This window comes from Anabrus simplex, chromosome 7 (assembly GCF_040414725.1).
Source record: "Anabrus simplex isolate iqAnaSimp1 chromosome 7, ASM4041472v1, whole genome shotgun sequence".
Classification (NCBI taxonomy): Eukaryota; Metazoa; Arthropoda; class Insecta; order Orthoptera; family Tettigoniidae; genus Anabrus; species Anabrus simplex.
Genome location: NC_090271.1, coordinates 163,496,117 through 163,515,210, shown reverse-complemented (window position 1 = coordinate 163,515,210; position 19,094 = coordinate 163,496,117). Strand labels below are relative to the sequence as shown.

General features: G+C 36.1%; 1 protein-coding gene across 1 annotated transcript in view; it reads right to left on the bottom strand.

The window, feature by feature from the left end:
• Window positions 1-19,094, bottom strand: part of LOC136877408 (DNA-directed RNA polymerase II subunit RPB2) — a 332,230-nt gene that overhangs the window by 103,009 nt on the left and 210,127 nt on the right. Inside the window, exons 9-10 of the mRNA XM_067151423.2 lie at window positions 11,002-11,188; window positions 2,282-2,438 (exon numbers count right to left, since the gene is read on the bottom strand). Of these exons, the coding sequence (XP_067007524.1) occupies window positions 2,282-2,438; window positions 11,002-11,188 (344 nt within the window). The remainder of the gene's footprint in view (window positions 1-2,281; window positions 2,439-11,001; window positions 11,189-19,094) is intronic.

Here is a 19,094-nt window from a genome sequence, read left to right as displayed (position 1 = left end):
TATGTGTGAATGATACTTAAATTACGATTCGCATCTACAATTGTGTAGACACACGTGGGACAATCAGGAAGGAGCTTTATAATTAGATATCAGGAACACATCAATGCAGAAAAGTACTGAAGTACAGAAGATTCTCTGCTATGGGAGCTCATATGAAAGAGGCAAGCCACAAATTCACTAACATCAGACAGAATCTCCAAATCATTAGTAGGATCAATAAAGGAAGTCTTATGAACAGCCTAGAAAACATCCACATTATCTTTGATAAATTAGAGAACAGGAAGCAGAATCTAAACAAAATGAACGAGCAAAAAAACCTCTTATACGAGCATATCAGTAAATACATGGAATGGGTAAACAGAAAACAAACAAGACGAACAAGTGAAATAATCAAACATTACGTCACGGAAGCACAGTTAGTACTCCCTCCTCCCTCACGAGACGTATTAGATGACGACACAACTCTACTTCCCCTTTCTCCGGAAGATTGCACAAACAATCAGACTGTGTCACATCGCTACTATACTAGGTCGTGTACAAAGACAGATCCCCAAGGCAGCACGGAATAAACATGTTTCCAGATAAGGTGAGTCAAAACAACACAGTTTTCCAATACATCCCTCTTCCCGCGATCTATTTAAATTCGGAGCATTTCTATTTTATGTCACATTTTAATATGTTACGATCTCCTGTTGGTTGCAGATCGTGAGGCAAGCTGCCCTAATCAGAAGACCGCCATTTTATATAACAGAGAAGCTACCATAGGACTACTGCAAGTCAAACAGTCAACACATCCTTTTACCACAATCTAAAGAGCAATATTTGCAAGTCAAACAGTCTACACGTTCTTTTACCATAACCTAAAGAGTAACATTTAAGGAAGATACTCAATACAAAATACAAACAACAAATACCCAAAGACTGGCATATACTGTATATAGACTTTTTATTCAAGCCCAAGTGTTTTTTAAAAAGTGCCTCACCAAAGACACTTTAAGATATTTTTTGAATATGTTTATTAGTAAATAAGATTTTTAACATCATTGTAGACACAAATTTTAATTTAAGTATCCTTCTTACAAATGCCTGAAGACTGTTACACACACTGACTTTTTTATTCATGCCACCTAGTGTTATTACAAAAAGTGTATTACCATAGACGCTTTTAAATATTTTTAAATATGTATATTAGTAAATATGTTTCTAAACACAATTGTAGATGCAAATCAAAATTTAAGTATCATTCACACATATTACCTTATTCCCCCCCTCCTTTCATTTAGAGCACCTAGAGCAATAATTTTTAGGATCCCATGGGACATATTTTTAAGGTTTATTGTGCTTCCTATCCAAATGTTTTCATCTAAGCTATTTATATACAGCTGAAGATGACCACTAACTAAGTGGTCGAAACATGTTCTGTGTGTGCTAATGTATTTTTAATTTTGCCAAAGGCAAAAAATAAAGTATCTATTAGGTGGTTTTTAAAATTAATTTGTTGATTGTACTCAACAATACGGTCATGAAGTGGACAACTTGCAGTAGAGTAGTGTTACAGAAATATTGCAAACCTTGGGCTGGGAAGACTTGGGAGGAAGTAGACGAGATGCTTGACTGTGCGGTATGTTCCGAGCTGTCAGCAGAGAGGTAGCGTGGAATAACTTTAGTAGACGAATAAGCCTGAGTGGAGCTTTTAAAAGTAGGAAAGATCATAATATGAACATAAAGTTGGAATTCAAGAGAACAAATTGGGGCAAATATTAATTTGTAGGATGAGGAGTAAGGGATTGGAATAATTTATCAGGGGAAATGTTCGATAAATTTCCAAGTTCCAGATGAAAGCAGCACAATTTGTTCTTGGTGATTTCCAACAAAAGAGTAGTGTTACAAAAATTCAGATGAATTCAGGAGAAGCATACAGACAAAAATATAAAGATGAGTGAACCATTAGGATCCTTTTCCCATTCTGAATTTTTCCCAGTCTTTTAAGCCCTGTTTTAATTTTGCAGTTTGTCTCTTTCACATGGTTTGAACTCAAAAGATATCATATCTATTAAAGATTCTAAGTTTTGTATCTTCTGAAAACAATTGTATTAATAAGGTCACAAGTTTAGAATGGCATATCAGAGAAATAAATATGATGTACTACCTACATGCCATGTCACTGAATAGTGACTTCAGCATTTAGAGGGGTTCAGTTAGTTTTAGGCTCTCTTTATCATTGGCATTTATCAGGTTACACAATACTGCAAGTGAAGTGAAGGAAACCATGTAAACTCACCTACAGCAGCTCCTTCAGGTGTCTCTGCAGGGCAAATCATACCCCATAGTGAGTTGTGCAACTGACGAGGTTTGGCTAGTTTACCATCTCTACCAATTGGAGAGTTGACACGCCGCAGATGTGACAAGGTGGAGGCAAATGTTAACCGGTTCAATACCTGAGACATCGGGCACATGAAAACTAATCAAAATTCTTTCCAAAGATGCAGTAACAATCAAAATCATCAAAAAAAGTCCCTCTGTGCTTCAGATGGTCAGATGCTGATGATTCATCCCTGTTGCAAAAGCAGATAAGTCACAAATACAATCATATTCAGGAGTAATATAAACAATATAACCCTATTATATAAACAATTTTGAAAATAAAACTTAGGAAAGATTTCAGTTGTAGATAGAAACAAATAAGTTACAAATATAAAAGATCAATAATTCATGGTTTGATAAATGAGTGAAAAATTACTTTTGATGTGTCTGCTTTTGAAACTACTGTACATGAGCAGATGTATCCTGTTTAGGAACAACCATCATCATCATCATCATCATCATCATCATCATCATCATCATCATCATCATCATCATCATCATTTTTACAGTTCCAGTTTCCTGGGACTGTTGGCTAGCCTCTTCCATTTTGTCTTATTGAGATATGTTCTGTTGTTAATGATGTCCTCCAGTGTTCTTCCCCGATCTGCAATGTCCATCTTTACAATGTCCATCCAGTGGGTTCTTGGTCTTCCTACCATCCATTTTCCTGCCACATGTCTCTCCAAGTTAAAATAAGCTGTCCTTGTTGGCTCCATTCACATTACATGCCCAAAACACCTCAATCTGGACATGCTGACCTGATCTAACAATGATGTCTCAATCCCAGCTTATTTTCTAACCAAATAATTCCTTAACTTGTCCAGTTTTGCTTTTTGAATTGTGGACCTAAGGAACTTCATCTCAAATGCCTGCAACCTTGATGAGTCCTTCTTACTGTGGGTGCAGGTTTCAATACCATAGGTTAAGAGTGGTATGAAGTACTGATTGAACATCACCAGCTTTGATTTTGTTGGTACTTTGGGATCCCAGAGGAGTCTTTGTACTTGCTGGTAAAAGTGAGAGCTCTTCTGCAATCTATTTGCCACCTCTTTTGTGGCTAGTTTATCTCAAGATATTACACTGCCAAGATAATACAAAATATATTTCTCATCACTAATGATGTTCAAACAAGGCCAAAACATAAAGATTTAGGTAACGGTGTAGGATGTAAATTGAACAAAAGTCAAAATGATATTTTAAAGAGTAGAAATACTTAATTTGTACTAGTTTTTTTCATCAATTTCTACACAACTAAATCATCCATTTCACAGGCATCTTTACACAAAATTTGCTCCTTCCTGCATAAAGAAAGCATCTTCAGCAATATCTGTTCAAAGAATCTGGACAGTATTTTTGTGGTACAATAAGAATTCCTGTGACAACCAATCAGGACCAAAATGTTTTTCAAGTAATGCTGGCACATATTGCACTTTTAGTGGAGACTTTTTAACTCTTGTTGGTATGGAAGTAGCAGAAGCTACTTGGACTTTCTGCAGACATTCTTGTAGCTTCTTATATTAAACGTGTAACAAATTTCACCCTCAGTAAGAATAAAATTTACCTTGGGTGTTTTCTTCTTTCAGAACCCCTTTTGTAGAGGTCAAACTGAAAATGCTACTGAGCAGTTGTGTAGACAGCATTAACGACTGCATTTTTCCTGCCAGAGGGATTACTGTTCCATATTGTGAAAAAATATTTGTGTATTCCTGTGGATTGATTACAACCCAGTCCTTCTGCTTTCTTTTTGAATATCATTTAGTGCAATAATATGATCAAATGGAAGGAAAGAATGCCCATCACTGGAAACACAACTTCTAATGATATTAGGCCAAAACTAGTACGATGATTAAAATAAATTGAAGTAACATACTAATTTTATATTGTATTGATTAGGTGGATTACTTCATTTGTCTACAATAATTATATTGTCATCAATATGAAACATGATAATTATGAACTCTGATGAAACAAGTACATTGAGAGATAAAGATCTGTGCACAAATTCAAGGAGACAGGTAAAGTTGTTTTGAAACCAAGAGCGGAGTCCAACAACGAAGTTCTTTACCACCACTTCTCTTTGTTACTATAATGGATGATGTTATAAAAGCAGTGAAAAGGAAGGATCAGATGACAAATGCACTTGTATTTGCTGATGATGTTATGCTATGGGGTAAGACAGAAGCAGAAATACAAGCTAAACTAGATCTTTGGCAAGAAGAATTTGAAAGAATGGGACTAGTCATCAGCCAAACTAAAACAGTTAGCAGAGTCGGGAAGTAATGGAAATACTTGTAATTATTACATTCTCAGTAATTTTTAATTGTAATTGTTACTAATTACCAAATGTAACTTTTACTTGTAATTTAATTCTTGAAATAAAAATGTTATTGTTACATTCTAGTAATTGATATACTGTATATCACACAGAAACAGAAATGTGAAAAAATAAAGTAATTATGATGAAGATATCTTTTTCAGTTCTACTACAGCAGAACCAATAGCTTCACAGGTTCTGGATGAGGTAATTTCAAAGACATTCCAACGATGTTCTTAAAATTAAACACAGGTATTCCTTGAAGTGCCCCTGTAGGGCATCTTTTCAGTATATGCATAGATGTACTTCTCCCCTTAAGACATCAAGGATTAGCAATGAGAATTTTATGAACCAATTAATTTATTTGCAAAGTAAGTGCAAAAACATTTCAAACACTAACAGTCATTAACTAAAATACAAATGATGGGAAAAGATCATTTTGAAAATTCCAAAGTATCTTGTTTAGTCTCACTAGGGATGATAGACCCTTAATGCCTCTATGCTAAAATAACAGAAATAGATTTAAAAAATAAAATAATATCAATTTTTCAAACTTTGGTATTATTGCAGCCACAAACAAAAAACAAAACAAAAAAAGTGGATTTCCTTAAGACTAACATTCTGTAAAGTAACTGTAATTTTACTGATTACTTGTTGAAAAAGTAATTTGTAATCATCATCATCATCATCATCATCATCATCATCATCAATGTCCCATTCCAGTCACCCGGGTGTGGTTTTGTAATCATAATTGAGTAAAATAAGTTATTTCTCAAGTACTGTAATTATAATCGAGTACATTTTTCTTGAACTCTTCCCATCACTGACAGTTGGTTTGGTGATGAGTTGAAATCCTGAAGCAGTCCGTCTTCATGTACAAAATGAAAAAGTAAATATTATTAAAAACTTAAAATACTTAGGGAGCTTTGTTTCTTCTGATAATACCATAAACAAGAAATAGACAATAGGATACAAGGGGCATCAAAATTCTACCACTCTGTTCATCAACATTTTTGTGATGAAACATTTCTCTATTTCCCCAATCTTCAAAGATCACAATGCATGGAACAAATCTTGTACCAATACTAACGTATGGGCTGAAAGCAGCAACTTCGACTAGATCTGCACAAGGTCACCTACAGGCCACTGAAATGACGTTTCTCTAATCTTGTCTTCAAAAGACAAGGAGAGACAAAATTAGGAGTGAGAATATCTAATGATGACTTGGATAAGACAAGAGTCTATTGGAAACCTTAGAATTAAGCAGATTTCAATGGTATGGACATACGAGAAAGATAGCTCCAAATAAGACTCCAAGAGCATAAAGGCCCTGTTGTAAGCCTTGTGATGACTGGGAAAAGCAAATTTTCAAAGACCTTGCAAAACATGATGTAAACAGGCAGCAAAAAATTAGAACATTAGCTGTGAATGGACAGGCCTAACTGGAAGAGGCTCGTAAATAACCACACCTGGCTTGCTGGAGCGAAGAACTGATGATGACGATGATAAAGATGAGACAGTGCTTCGACCAGGTGAGCTATATCTGTGATGAGGAGAAAGTGATCTATTGCAGTACACCATGTTGATGGATGTATCTAGGTTTGAAAATGGAATAGTGAATTGATGGTTTTGAAACGCCCTCTTAATCACCTTAAAAAAAAGTGATGGACCTGGAATTGAAAAATTCTGCATATATTGAATTACAGAGACCTATTAGGATGATATAAATCCAGCAACAACGTGACTGAAGACCTGACATGGAAAAGGATGTAAGTGCCAAATTTGTCAAAAATCAGATTTTGCGTGGACAACAATCTATATACCATCGCCAATGGCCTGGGAAGAGATGGAACTGCTGTGTATCTGCTTGTAGTTCGTACTGATGCCGTAAGATGGCATCGGATGGAACTCCATGGTTATTGGCATGGAGAAAGATGCAAATGCCATGTCATGTTAGTTGAAGCAACACTGTTGAACGTTCTGTGTTACATTCTCTGTTTACCTTGATCACCATTACATTTTCTATGGACTTGTGCAGAGTGTCAAATAACATGTATCTGGCAGTTACGGTATACTATAAAATGAAATAGCGTATGGCTTTCAGTGCTGGGATATCCCAGGACGGGTTCGGCATGCCAGGTGCAGGTCTTTCTATTTGACACCCGTAGGCGACCTGCGCGTTGTGATGAGGATGAAATGATGATGAAGACAACACAAACACCCAGCCCCCGTGCCATTGGAATTAACCAATTAAGGTTAAAATCCTCGACCCAGCTGGGAATCGAACCCGGGACCCTCTGAACTGAAGGCCAGTATGCTGACTGTTCAGCCAACGAGTCGGACACAGGATACTATGATTCCATCGAACTGAAATTTCTGGTCTCCGGACATTCTTATACACCTTGTGATCGCGACTTTGGTGTTATTGAGAAATGAAAATGGGTTTGCAAGGCCATGGTGCCTGAAGAAATTCAGAATGTAGTGAGAACAGTACAACTTCAGCATTCATTTCAGGTGGTGACAATGGAAACATCTGATTTCTTTGATTTCTCTGGTAAAGCTGATGTATTTTTAAACACAACATCACTGCAGATCACTAACAAATCATGGATCAAAGTAACAGTGACAGATTTACCAAAAATTAAAACAAAGAAATCTTTCAGTGAAATGGAAGAGTGGGAGAAGCATGCTATGAGAAGTGCCATTCCAATTTCAAATTTATAAATAACAACACCAGTCTCAGAATATACAGCTTTTGATGACCCATTGGAAGTAGAGGATATTCAATGCATGGATTAGCTTGTTTGTTCATTGATTTTAATACCATCACATGCAAGTAGGATGCTCCAATAACATGGTGGCAACATTATTATTATTATTACCGTATAATCCTGAATACCACTGGCACATTTTTTTACAGAAATATTGGTTCTTAAATTTGGATTCAGGGCATATTTTAGCTTTTCATGTCATGGTCTCATAATATATCATTCTGAATATGCGCCAACGTGGCTACAGCGGTTCCATGTCACGTAACTCGGCAACAGCTGAAATCTCGCTGTGTTGATCACTTCTGTGTTACCAGAACGACATGGTGTTGCAGTTGATTAATACTTTGTGTTCTTGAGTGAAGAAGCATCATTGGTAGTAAGTGATGAATTCAGTTGGCCTCTTACCTTCCAGACCTTTTCCAAACCATTCTGTTGCAACTCTTTATTTTGGTCCATTCTCTTAATATGTTCAAATTATTTCAACCTGGATATGGCAATGTTTTCACAGAGGTTGTTTCACTTGAACCTCTGACTGATCACTTCATTTTGGATAATAATGTTATTGGTATTACATTCCACTAACTACTTTTATGATTTCTGGAGATGCTGAGATGCTAAAATTTTGTCGTGCAGTTCTTTTACGTTCCAGTAAATCTACTGACATGAGGCTTGCATATTTGAGCCCCTTCAAATAGCACCATATTGATCCAGGATTGAATCTGCCATCTTGGGGTCAGAAGGCCAACACTGAACTACTCAGCCCAGCTCTCTTCTTGTTTTTTGGAGCACTGACCTATGAAACTTCATTTCTGCAGCTTGGAGTCTGCTACAGTATTATCCTTGCTGTTACTGGTATATATTAGTATATGTAGTACAGTCATTAAGTTCTGAGACTTAACACCTGGAGGACAGGCACCCACATGACTCTGTATGTTGCACACGATGCCGCATTACACGGCATACAGCTACACAGTACCACATCCACCCGTTGGCCATTTACCACTTAAACAGAACCACATCCACCCTCAAAATAATCACCATTGGCCGTTATGCACGTTTGCCAACGTTGGTATAGCTGCTGGAAGCACCGCTGAAAGCAGTTAGCAGGAAGGTCCCGTATGGCTTCTCTTGTGGCCGTCATGTCCTCTTCGGACGACTGAAATCTGCGCCCACGTAGGCGTGCTTTCAGGCGAGGAAAGAGAAAAAATATCACATGGTGCGAGATGAGGTGAGTACGGAGGGTGTGGTAAAACTGTCACCTGTTGCCTTGCAAGTTCCTCTTGGACAAGGACAGAGCGATGTGCAGGGGCATTGTCGTGTAGCAACAGCCAATTCTTTGTATGCCAAAGCCCAGGTCACTTGCAGCGAATTGCATCGTGTAAGGATCTCCTTGTAGTGGGTTTTGTTTATCGTTGCACCATCTGGGAGGAATTCCAAGTGAATGATTCCATTTGAATCAAAAAAACAGTTCCAGCATCACCTTGCCTTTTAACTGTCTTGTCGTGGTTTTTTCTTTCATGGTGATGATAGTGTTTTCCAGGTGGCGGATTTTCATTTCAGTTGCGGATCGTAAAGGAAACACCATGTTTTGTCTCCAGTTATTATCCGGTTGAGAAATGTCGGATCACCATCAGCCCTACTGATGAGGTTACCACAAATCGTCATGCGATTATCACATTGGTTTTGCGACAGGATTCGTGGCACACTGTGCTGGGTAACACGAGACCATATTGAGGTCATCTGTCAGAATTTTGTGGCAAGTACCCTATTGCTGCTGCGAGATCATCTACCGATTGGGAGCGGTTAGCATGCACCAACGTTGCAACTTCTTGGATCTTGCGTTCCATTCGAACTGTTTGTGGCCGACCAGTACGCACATCATCTTCCAAACTGTCCCATCCTTGCACAAAACGTTGGTGCCACCTACACACAACACTGTGACTCAATGTGTCCTCACCGTAAACCTGCTGCATCATTTCAAACATTTCGGCAGCAGTTTTGCTTAATTTCTGGCAGAACTTGATGTTTGCCCGTTGCTCAAACTGTGACATGTCAAGGTCCGACTGGCGCATTCAAATCACCGTCACAAGAACGACCGTAAGTCTGCTTCCAGTGCATGCACTCAACTGTCTCTTGCAGGGACGAGAGACTAACTGACATGGTACCATACCACGGCGCCACCTATGCGCTATAGTGCACCACAGCACCATCATGCGGTCAGTCTCAGAACTTAATGACTGTACTACATATATTTCAAGGCTAAAGATTATTAATGGAATGAAGTAGGTTTGATAAAGAAGTCTCTTGATTCTTAAAGGGATTTGGTTGTCCCTGACCTGCCAGGACAACTGCTGCCCGTCCATATGATCTGCGGACATTGGGATGGCATGTGGTCAGCATGATGACATCCTCAATCATAATGCTTGGCTTTCATGACCAGGTCTGTTGCCTCTCGTATGAGACAGTTTCAGGCTGAATGAACCCTATTCCAGCCCTCAGCCCAGAATTAAAATCCCTGGACTGCCAGAGAATCAAAACTGGAGCCTCATGGCACGAGGCAGGCATGTTACCAGTGTACCACAGCTTCCCTCAAAAATGTCACATGTACTCAAGGAGTACACACGAGAATAATAGCATGCTGTTGGGCACACTGTGGTGGGCACACCTTCTTCAAAAGAATATTCACAATGAAATTTTTCCCAAGTATGGCCAGAGGTGTTTGTTGCATTAACAGATGCATGGCATGCAAAAGTTGTTGATGAAGATTGGCCTAGTAGTTATGTTGAGAGCAACAATGGGAATGATTCAAACTGACAGGGAATTTTCAGGGCTTTTTCACCAAAAACAGAGGTATCAGCATTTCACCTATGCATTAAACTGTTCAGTTACCAGCCCAGAGTTCTGTTCGGGATTCATATACTCCACTAAAACAGCATTCTGAAGTATCTAGGAGTGACACTAGAAAGATTATTGACTTATCACTACCCCTTGAGAAAACATCTGCCAAATTAAAAGGCCGCAATAACTTCCTGAGAAAGCTAACTGGAATGTCATTGGGAGCTGATACGAATACATTAAGAACAACAGTTTTAGCATACTCTCCAATTCAGTGTTGCAAAAGGGTATGCCATTCCAGCATTCCAGGATTTAATCTGCTGTCCTGTAAATGAAGTAGGGGAATACTAAATGGTGAAGGAGTTTACCCTGACAGAAAAACCTTAGACTGTGTTAGGCCTAGCGAGTCAGCAAGAGAAAACATAGGGATTGCTTTCAACAATAACAGAGCAGGCCCATACCTGGGCTGCTGGAATGGAGAATCGATGATGATTTTGATATCAATAACCGGTCACCTAACATTCTGGATAAGCTTCTTATATTATATTCAAGGTTTCAAAACATGGATTTAATTAACTGCTATCTCTATTAATCATTTGACTATATATGTATTTATAAAACAAGAACTAATGTTGAAATCAGATGGCAACATACGTTTCTAAGGAACTTGCCAATGTACTGTTTTATCACCTGACAATGGGAAGTGACATACTGTACCTGAGACACTCCAGCTCGAGCCATGTGAGCCTTCTTTTGATCACCCCAGTTTCCTGTGGCCAAGGAATATCGCAACCCATCAGTAATGATCTTTGTCTTAATGGCCAGCTCCAAGTTAAAGTCCTTGCCTCGGTCAATGAACTTCTGAGCATACATGCGCACTTCCTTCATGAGGGTCTTGAACAGTCTGCCGGACATTGAAAGAAATATAATTTTAAGAAATAAATAATGGAAATAAACAAACAAATGATGAAAAAGTAATATAGAAAGACAGGAGCTTGGATCAGAATACAGAATAGAATAAATACCATGAAAGATCAATATGGAAAGAGAAAGACAAAGATAAACATCAAAACACAAAAGGACAAAGACAATCTCCATATCTTCATACACTATCATCTTCACACAGAAGGGTTCCGTCCTCATCAATCCAAAATCTCCTATATTACTTCTTCACAGCACCCAATAAGCTTGTTTCTGCTTTCTTGTTTGATTAGAGAGTAGGTATCCTGACAGATCTTCAGCCTTGATGTGGGAAGTGTACTATAAAAGAAAGATAAACACAGGAAAAGAAAGATTTTATTATTATTATTGATATATACAGTCGTATCAGCACACACGTTTTTAAAACATAACCGGTTTTCGGACACTAAGGTCCATCATCAGTGTTAATATTTAAATTTAATTTCACATAAGTGTGTCGTCAAAATGAGTTAAAAATGAGTTTAAATTTGTAGCCCTGTTGACATCAACTGTAAAATGAGAAGAAAAAAGGAACCAAGTGTTAAAATTATGAAATCAATACATGTAAACTTACAATGTTGTTGTAAAAATTATGGACATACCATGTTAAGGCTGGCTTTCCTTCGTGCTCAGGCTGTTGGTCGAGTACTAACGAGCGTTCAGCTTTAACTACGGAACCGCACTGCAAGCACATGATGTTACGTCACCTCAAGGTTACGTAGTGAGCACCTGATGTTTACGTCAACTCAAGATTGTAAACAAGATGTTGCTTGCGGCTGTTTCATTTAAAATTTTATCTGGTTCCCTAGTCTGCGCTAAAAATATCTCAATGTTTTCACGTGTATTTAATTCAAATCCATAATTACCTTTAAAAATTAACTTCATGTCCTTTTCGATCCCTAAAAAGCTATGGTTATTGTTATAAATGTGTTCCGCAAAAGCTGAATACTTGTTGTACTTTATTGCCTTAAAATGTTCTTGATATCTTTGATTTAAGGTTCGCCCGGTTCTACCTATATAAAACTTTTTACAGTCGTTACAAGTGAGCCTGTATACTCCCGAATTAGTATATATATCTTTTTTATTGACACTGTGTGCATTATATATATGTTTTGATATTTTATTTCTGGTTCGGAAAGCTGTTTTTAGTTGAAATTTCTTAAATATATTCGCGATTTTAAAAACTTGACTTCCAAAATATGTAAATGTCACAAATTTATTATGTTCATGGATTTTCTTTCTTTTCTCATGGTTTTTCTTTTTTTCTCCATTTTCTTTCTTACGTATAATATTGTCTATCATTTCTGGGTTGTAGCCATTTGCTTTAGCAATTTGTTTTATTATTCTAATTTCTTTCAGTTTGTTTTCATTACTCAAGGGAAGTTTTAGTAATCTACTAATGTAGCTGTTGTAAGCTGATTGTTTGTGGGTTCCTGGGTGGTTGGAATCTTTATTGATGGTAGTGATGGCCTGTGTGGGTTTCCTAAAAATATCGAAATCTATCCTATTGTTGGTTTTTGTTAATGTGAGGTCCAAGAAATTTAACTTTTTATCGATTTCTTTCTCCATAGTGAATTTAATGTTACTGTCAAGCAAATTCAAACAACCCAGAAATGTTTCGGGAGTAATGAGGTCTCCATTTAAAAATACTACCGTGTCGTCAACAAAACGGACCCATAATTTTATTTCTTTCTGATATGTGTTCAAAATGGTTTTCTCAAGATTATTTAAATAAATATTGGCTAAGAAACCTGATAGTGGGCTGCCCATTGGTAAACCTGTGTTTTGCTGGTAGTACTTCCCGTTGAATGTAAAGTAATTATTTTCTAATATTAGAGTTAATAAGTTTATCGTTTCATTAATTTCTATGTGACTTAGTCTATCTTGACCAACATGTATTCCAATATTCCTATTAAAGAGACCATAAACTTAATAGAAGAAAACTTAAAGAATCAAGATTAACTCTAATATTAGAAAATAATTACTTTACATTCAACGGGAAGTACTACCAGCAAAACACAGGTTTACCAATGGGCAGCCCACTATCAGGTTTCTTAGCCAATATTTATTTAAATAATCTTGAGAAAACCATTTTGAACACATATCAGAAAGAAATAAAATTATGGGTCCGTTTTGTTGACGACACGGTAGTATTTTTAAATGGAGACCTCATTACTCCCGAAACATTTCTGGGTTGTTTGAATTTGCTTGACAGCAACATTAAATTCACTATGGAGAAAGAAATCGATAAAAAGTTAAATTTCTTGGACCTCACATTAACAAAAACCAACAATAGGATAGATTTCGATATTTTTAGGAAACCCACACAGGCCATCACTACCATCAATAAAGATTCCAACCACCCAGGAACCCACAAACAATCAGCTTACAACAGCTACATTAGTAGATTACTAAAACTTCCCTTGAGTAATGAAAACAAACTGAAAGAAATTAGAATAATAAAACAAATTGCTAAAGCAAATGGCTACAACCCAGAAATGATAGACAATATTATACGTAAGAAAGAAAATGGAGAAAAAAAGAAAAACCATGAGAAAAGAAAGAAAATCCATGAACATAATAAATTTGTGACATTTACATATTTTGGAAGTCAAGTTTTTAAAATCGCGAATATATTTAAGAAATTTCAACTAAAAACAGCTTTCCGAACCAGAAATAAAATATCAGAACATATATATAATGCACACAGTGTCAATAAAAAAGATATATATACTAATTCGGGAGTATACAGGCTCACTTGTAACGACTGTAAAAAGTTTTATATAGGTAGAACCGGGCGAACCTTAAATCAAAGATATCAAGAACATTTTAAGGCAATAAAGTACAACAAGTATTCAGCTTTTGCGGAACACATTTATAACAATAACCATAGCTTTTTAGGGATCGAAAAGGACATGAAGTTAATTTTTAAAGGTAATTATGGATTTGAATTAAATACACGTGAAAACATTGAGATATTTTTAGCGCAGACTAGGGAACCAGATAAAATTTTAAATGAAACAGCCGCAAGCAACATCTTGTTTACAATCTTGAGTTGACGTAAACATCAGGTGCTCACTACGTAACCTTGAGGTGACGTAACATCATGTGCTTGCAGTGCGGTTCCGTAGTTAAAGCTGAACGCTCGTTAGTACTCGACCAACAGCCTGAGCACGAAGGAAAGCCAGCCTTAACATGGTATGTCCATAATTTTTACAACAACATTGTAAGTTTACATGTATTGATTTCATAATTTTAACACTTGGTTCCTTTTTTCTTCTCATTTTACAGTTGATGTCAACAGGGCTACAAATTTAAGCTCATTTTTAACTCATTTTGACGACACACTTATGTGAAATTAAATTTAAATATTAACACTGATGATGGACCTTAGTGTCCGAAAACCGGTTATGTTTTAAAAACGTGTGTGCTGATACGACTGTATATATCAATAATAATAATAAAATAATTATATCAGCACTGTCAAAATGGCTTTGATATTTTATAATGATTATAATTCGGAAAAGAAAGAGACAAGAAGATGAAGATGTTGACTGCTGGTAAAAGTCTGGAAACAGAGGCTAAACATAGGAGGAGGAAATGAACCCAAGACAACAATTTTTATTTTTAAAAATTATTTTACCCCCACATTGGAGCACTTTAATCAATCCATATACATTTAAGTCTTAACAGTATTAGCTACAAATTTGGCTTATGTTTCTTCTTCTGCTTGCAGAACATCTTTCATTATTTCCAACCTGGCTGCCCATTCTTCATCAGTTATGGTGTACTGTTTGCGTGTAAAAGTTTTTAGTTTAAGTCTCAAGTCTTTGTTTCTCAGAATCCTCTTCTCTTCTCAGTCTTCAATTTGCTGCATTGTCAAGCCTAACTCATCTAAATCATCTCGGACTTCTTTGAACCAATTATTCGTGGTTTTACTTTTCCAAAAGTAGTTGAAAATATGTTTCAGTACCCTGGTTTCTGGTAGTATTAATATGTGGCAGAAAAATGCAACCCTCCTTTTCCGCATTATGTGTATAATTGACTCAGTTTCCAGGTATATAACTTCGTTAGGTAATAATCACCATTGTCCATTCTACTTGGTGTTTTTGTTTATGATTGTTCTAAGGATTTTGTTTCTGTCTTCTGTAATTTATCTGTTATTGATTTGGTGTTCAAATTGAATAGTGTTGCACTTTGATTTGGTGCTCAAATTGAACAGTGTTTCACTAGCATAGGTTGCTTCAGGTTTAATAACAGAGTTGTAGTGTTTGAATTCTGCATTTATCAAGAGAGATTTCTTCTTGTAGGTTGGCCAAGTGATATGTTGTGCTTGTTAAGATTTAGTTGTTCTATTTTCTACAGATACTTTTTCGTTTAAGTTCCAAGTAATAATCTCCCCAAGATACTTGAATTTATTTACAATCTTAATGTGTTTGTTATTATTCAGTGTGATAGTTGGTGTTTCAACCTTGAAGGATGGCATCATTTCCATCTTTTCAAATGAGATTTGTAATCTGACTTTTGGTGCTATATATATATTTTTTATTTCTTCAATTTAATGTTTAGCCTCTTCCACACTATTTGCGAGCAACACAAGGTCATCTGCAAATGCCAGGAAATTGAGTTTGATATTTTTGCCAATCTTGATGTTTGGTTGGCATTTCTTAGTCCACTCTCGCATGATTTTCTCCAGTGTGCAGTTAAATAGTAATGGTGAGAGACCGTCACGTCACCCTGTCGAAGTCCAGTCCAGATTTTGAATGATTCAGACAACTCCCCTCTGAATTTAACTTTTGATTTGGTGTTCTTAATGGTAATTCCAATACGGTTGATAAGTTTCTGGTGTAATCCAAATTCCTTGAGGATTTTAAGTAATGACTCATGATGGATACTGTCATACACTTTCTTGAAGTCAAAAAAAGTGAAGACTAACTGTTTGTTTCTCAATCTTTGATGTTTCATCATCCACTTAAGACTGATGATTTGATCTGAACAACTTCTTCCAGATCGAAATTCTCCCTGATATTCTCTAAGTTCTTGGACGAGTTGTTCCTGAATTCTTGTTAGGATAATTCTAGACAGGATCTTATATGTGATATCAAGTAAAGAAATCCCCCGGTGATTATTTGGATCTAATCTATCACCCTTTTTGTGTATTGGATGAATTATATAGCTGTGTTCCATTCTTCAGGCAGTTTTTCAGAATTCCAGATGTCTATGAAATGTTTGTGGAGGTTTTGAAGTGTTTGTTTAATTGCATTCTTCCACAGCTCTGCAACCACTTGATTCTCTCCTGCTACCTTGTAGTTCTTGAGCCAATCAATCTCTTTGATTACTTTATTGAAATATGGTAGTATAACCATTTCTAGACGTGTTTTATTTTTCGGATAAGGCTCAAATTCTACATATTCTTTTTGTTCTCAGCATTTAGTAATTCTTTGAAGTGATCAGCTAGAATTTTGGCATTCTCTTGATTATTGTGTGCTAGTTTCCCTTGTTTATATTTCATCATGAGTATGGGTGGAGTATACTTTGATTGATATTGTCTAAATGTCCTATAATAGTCCCTTATCTTATGTTGTTTGAATGATTCATCTGTGATGTTTAGATTTTCTTTTTGATCGTCTCTTTTGATTCTTCTGATTTCTTTGGCCGCTTGTCTTCTAGCAATGGTTAGTTCTTCTAGAGATTTTTCGGTTTTCTTTTGCTGGTCATTTATCCATGCTTTGTGCCTTGCCATATCACATTCCTCATTCCACCAGGCATGTTTCTTTCTCCTTCGAATAGGAGCAATTTCTTCGGTAATGTTTTTCATTACATTCAATTTACAAAGTATACATTTATTGTTCACCTATTCAATACCTACAGTACCACGTTTTGTGGTTAAGTAATCATAAAAGATTGAAAAGTTGTGGACATGTTTTGCCCTTCTTATTGGGCATTATCAGCACATTAGCTAATCTTAAAACAAACAATTTTATTAAGAATGATTACACTATTGTTTATGAAAAATTGAGATGAGGTATGTTGTGATATTAAAAAAAAAAAAAAATTCTTTGAAACAGTAGTTAAGAAATTTGACATGGGAAGTACAAGCACATGTTAAAATTATTGTAGTATATTTTACAATATTGTCTAAAAAATTATTTGTAATGATAAGAAGTTTTTAAAATCAGCATGTATCTGGAACACGGTTGCTGCTAAGTAGATCAGAGGATGAATTTTGTTTTAAATTATGCGTTCCAACTGTTAAAATTAGGTTAAGAAGAAGCAGATTGTGTATATTCGTTGAGTTCTTCTTATCATTACAAATAATTTTTTAGACAATATTGTAAAATATACTACAATAATTTTAACGTGTGCTTGTACTTCCCATGTCAAATTTCTTAACTACTGTTTCAAAGAAATTTTTTTTTTCAATATCACAACATACCTCATCTCAATTTTTCATAAACAATAGTGTAATCATTCTTAATAAAATTGTTTGTTTTAAGATTAGCTAATGTGCTGATGATGCCCAATAAGAAGGGCAAAACATGTCCACAACTTTTCAATCTTTTATGATTACTTAACCACAAAACGTGGTACTGTAGGTATTGACTAGGTGAATAATAAATGTATACTTTGTAAATTGAATGTAATCACTGTTGTCAATACGGACCAAAAAATGAGATTAATGACTTGTAATGTTTTTCAGTTTATCAATAATCGTTTCCAGTTTGTCGCTTAGATTTGTTTTGGATATCTCTGAATACCATGCATTATTTATTAAGTAGCTGGGGTCATATTTCCTCCTCCTAGTGGATTTCAGTGGTTTGTATTTCTTTCTTGGGGTTAACTAGATTTTTATCTTTGAAACATATTGTTCTGAATCGATGTCCAACCCACGAAGGACTTCGACATTATAGATTTCTTTGTGGTACTTTTTATCCATTGCTACAGGGTCTATCTGAAACTCACCCATTTTAACATTAGGGCATTTCCAGGTCATTAACTTGTGCGGTTTTCTCTTAAATCTTGTGGTTTCAAGAATAAGCCCATGGTCTATGCAAAGTTCAGTTACTCTTTGACCATTCTTGTTTGTAAATTTATGGGCTGGCCATTTACCTACCATTGTGCGATACTTCCTTTCTTGTCCAATTTTCGTGTTGAAATCTCTAAACATTATTTTAACACAGTTGTCAGGGAGATTTGATATCAGTTGGTCAAGCTCTTTCCAAAATATTTCAGTTTCTTCTTTATTTTTCATGTTTTTGTAATTTGTTGGAGCATGGTCATTGATCAATGTATATATTTCGTTCTCTACTTTAATCTCTAAGGTTGCCATTCTTGGGGAGTTTGAAGAGAAGTCCTCCACTGAATCTAATATGCTGATATGGACCAGAAATCCCATTCCAAATTGGGGGACATTCTTCATTACTCTTTTTCCTGGAGGTCCTTTGTAAAGACGATACTGCTATCCTCCAGATTCAAGTGTGTTCCGAAGTTCCTGAAGGGCTGTCATTAGAATCCTGTGTTGATCTATATCTGTTAAGTGTTTCAACTTTCCAATTTTCATTATTGAGTTTATGTTTAATGTTGCAAAGAAAGAGAATTTCCCTGGTTTACTGAATTTAAGTCTGTGTCTGCAGTTTGTCTGTTGGGCTTCCAGGCGCTATGACTCGCCGCGATCTTCTAAGTGACACCCCACCATATCCAAGTGGTGTGTTTTCTTGAGCCTATGATGCTGTATGTTAAAGCTGGTGGATTCTTTCACTAGAAGACTCTCCATGTTTGTTTGATTGTCTGATCATTGATCAATGTTCTGATTGTGGTCAGGATTTACAATTCTAGATGTGATCTGGAAA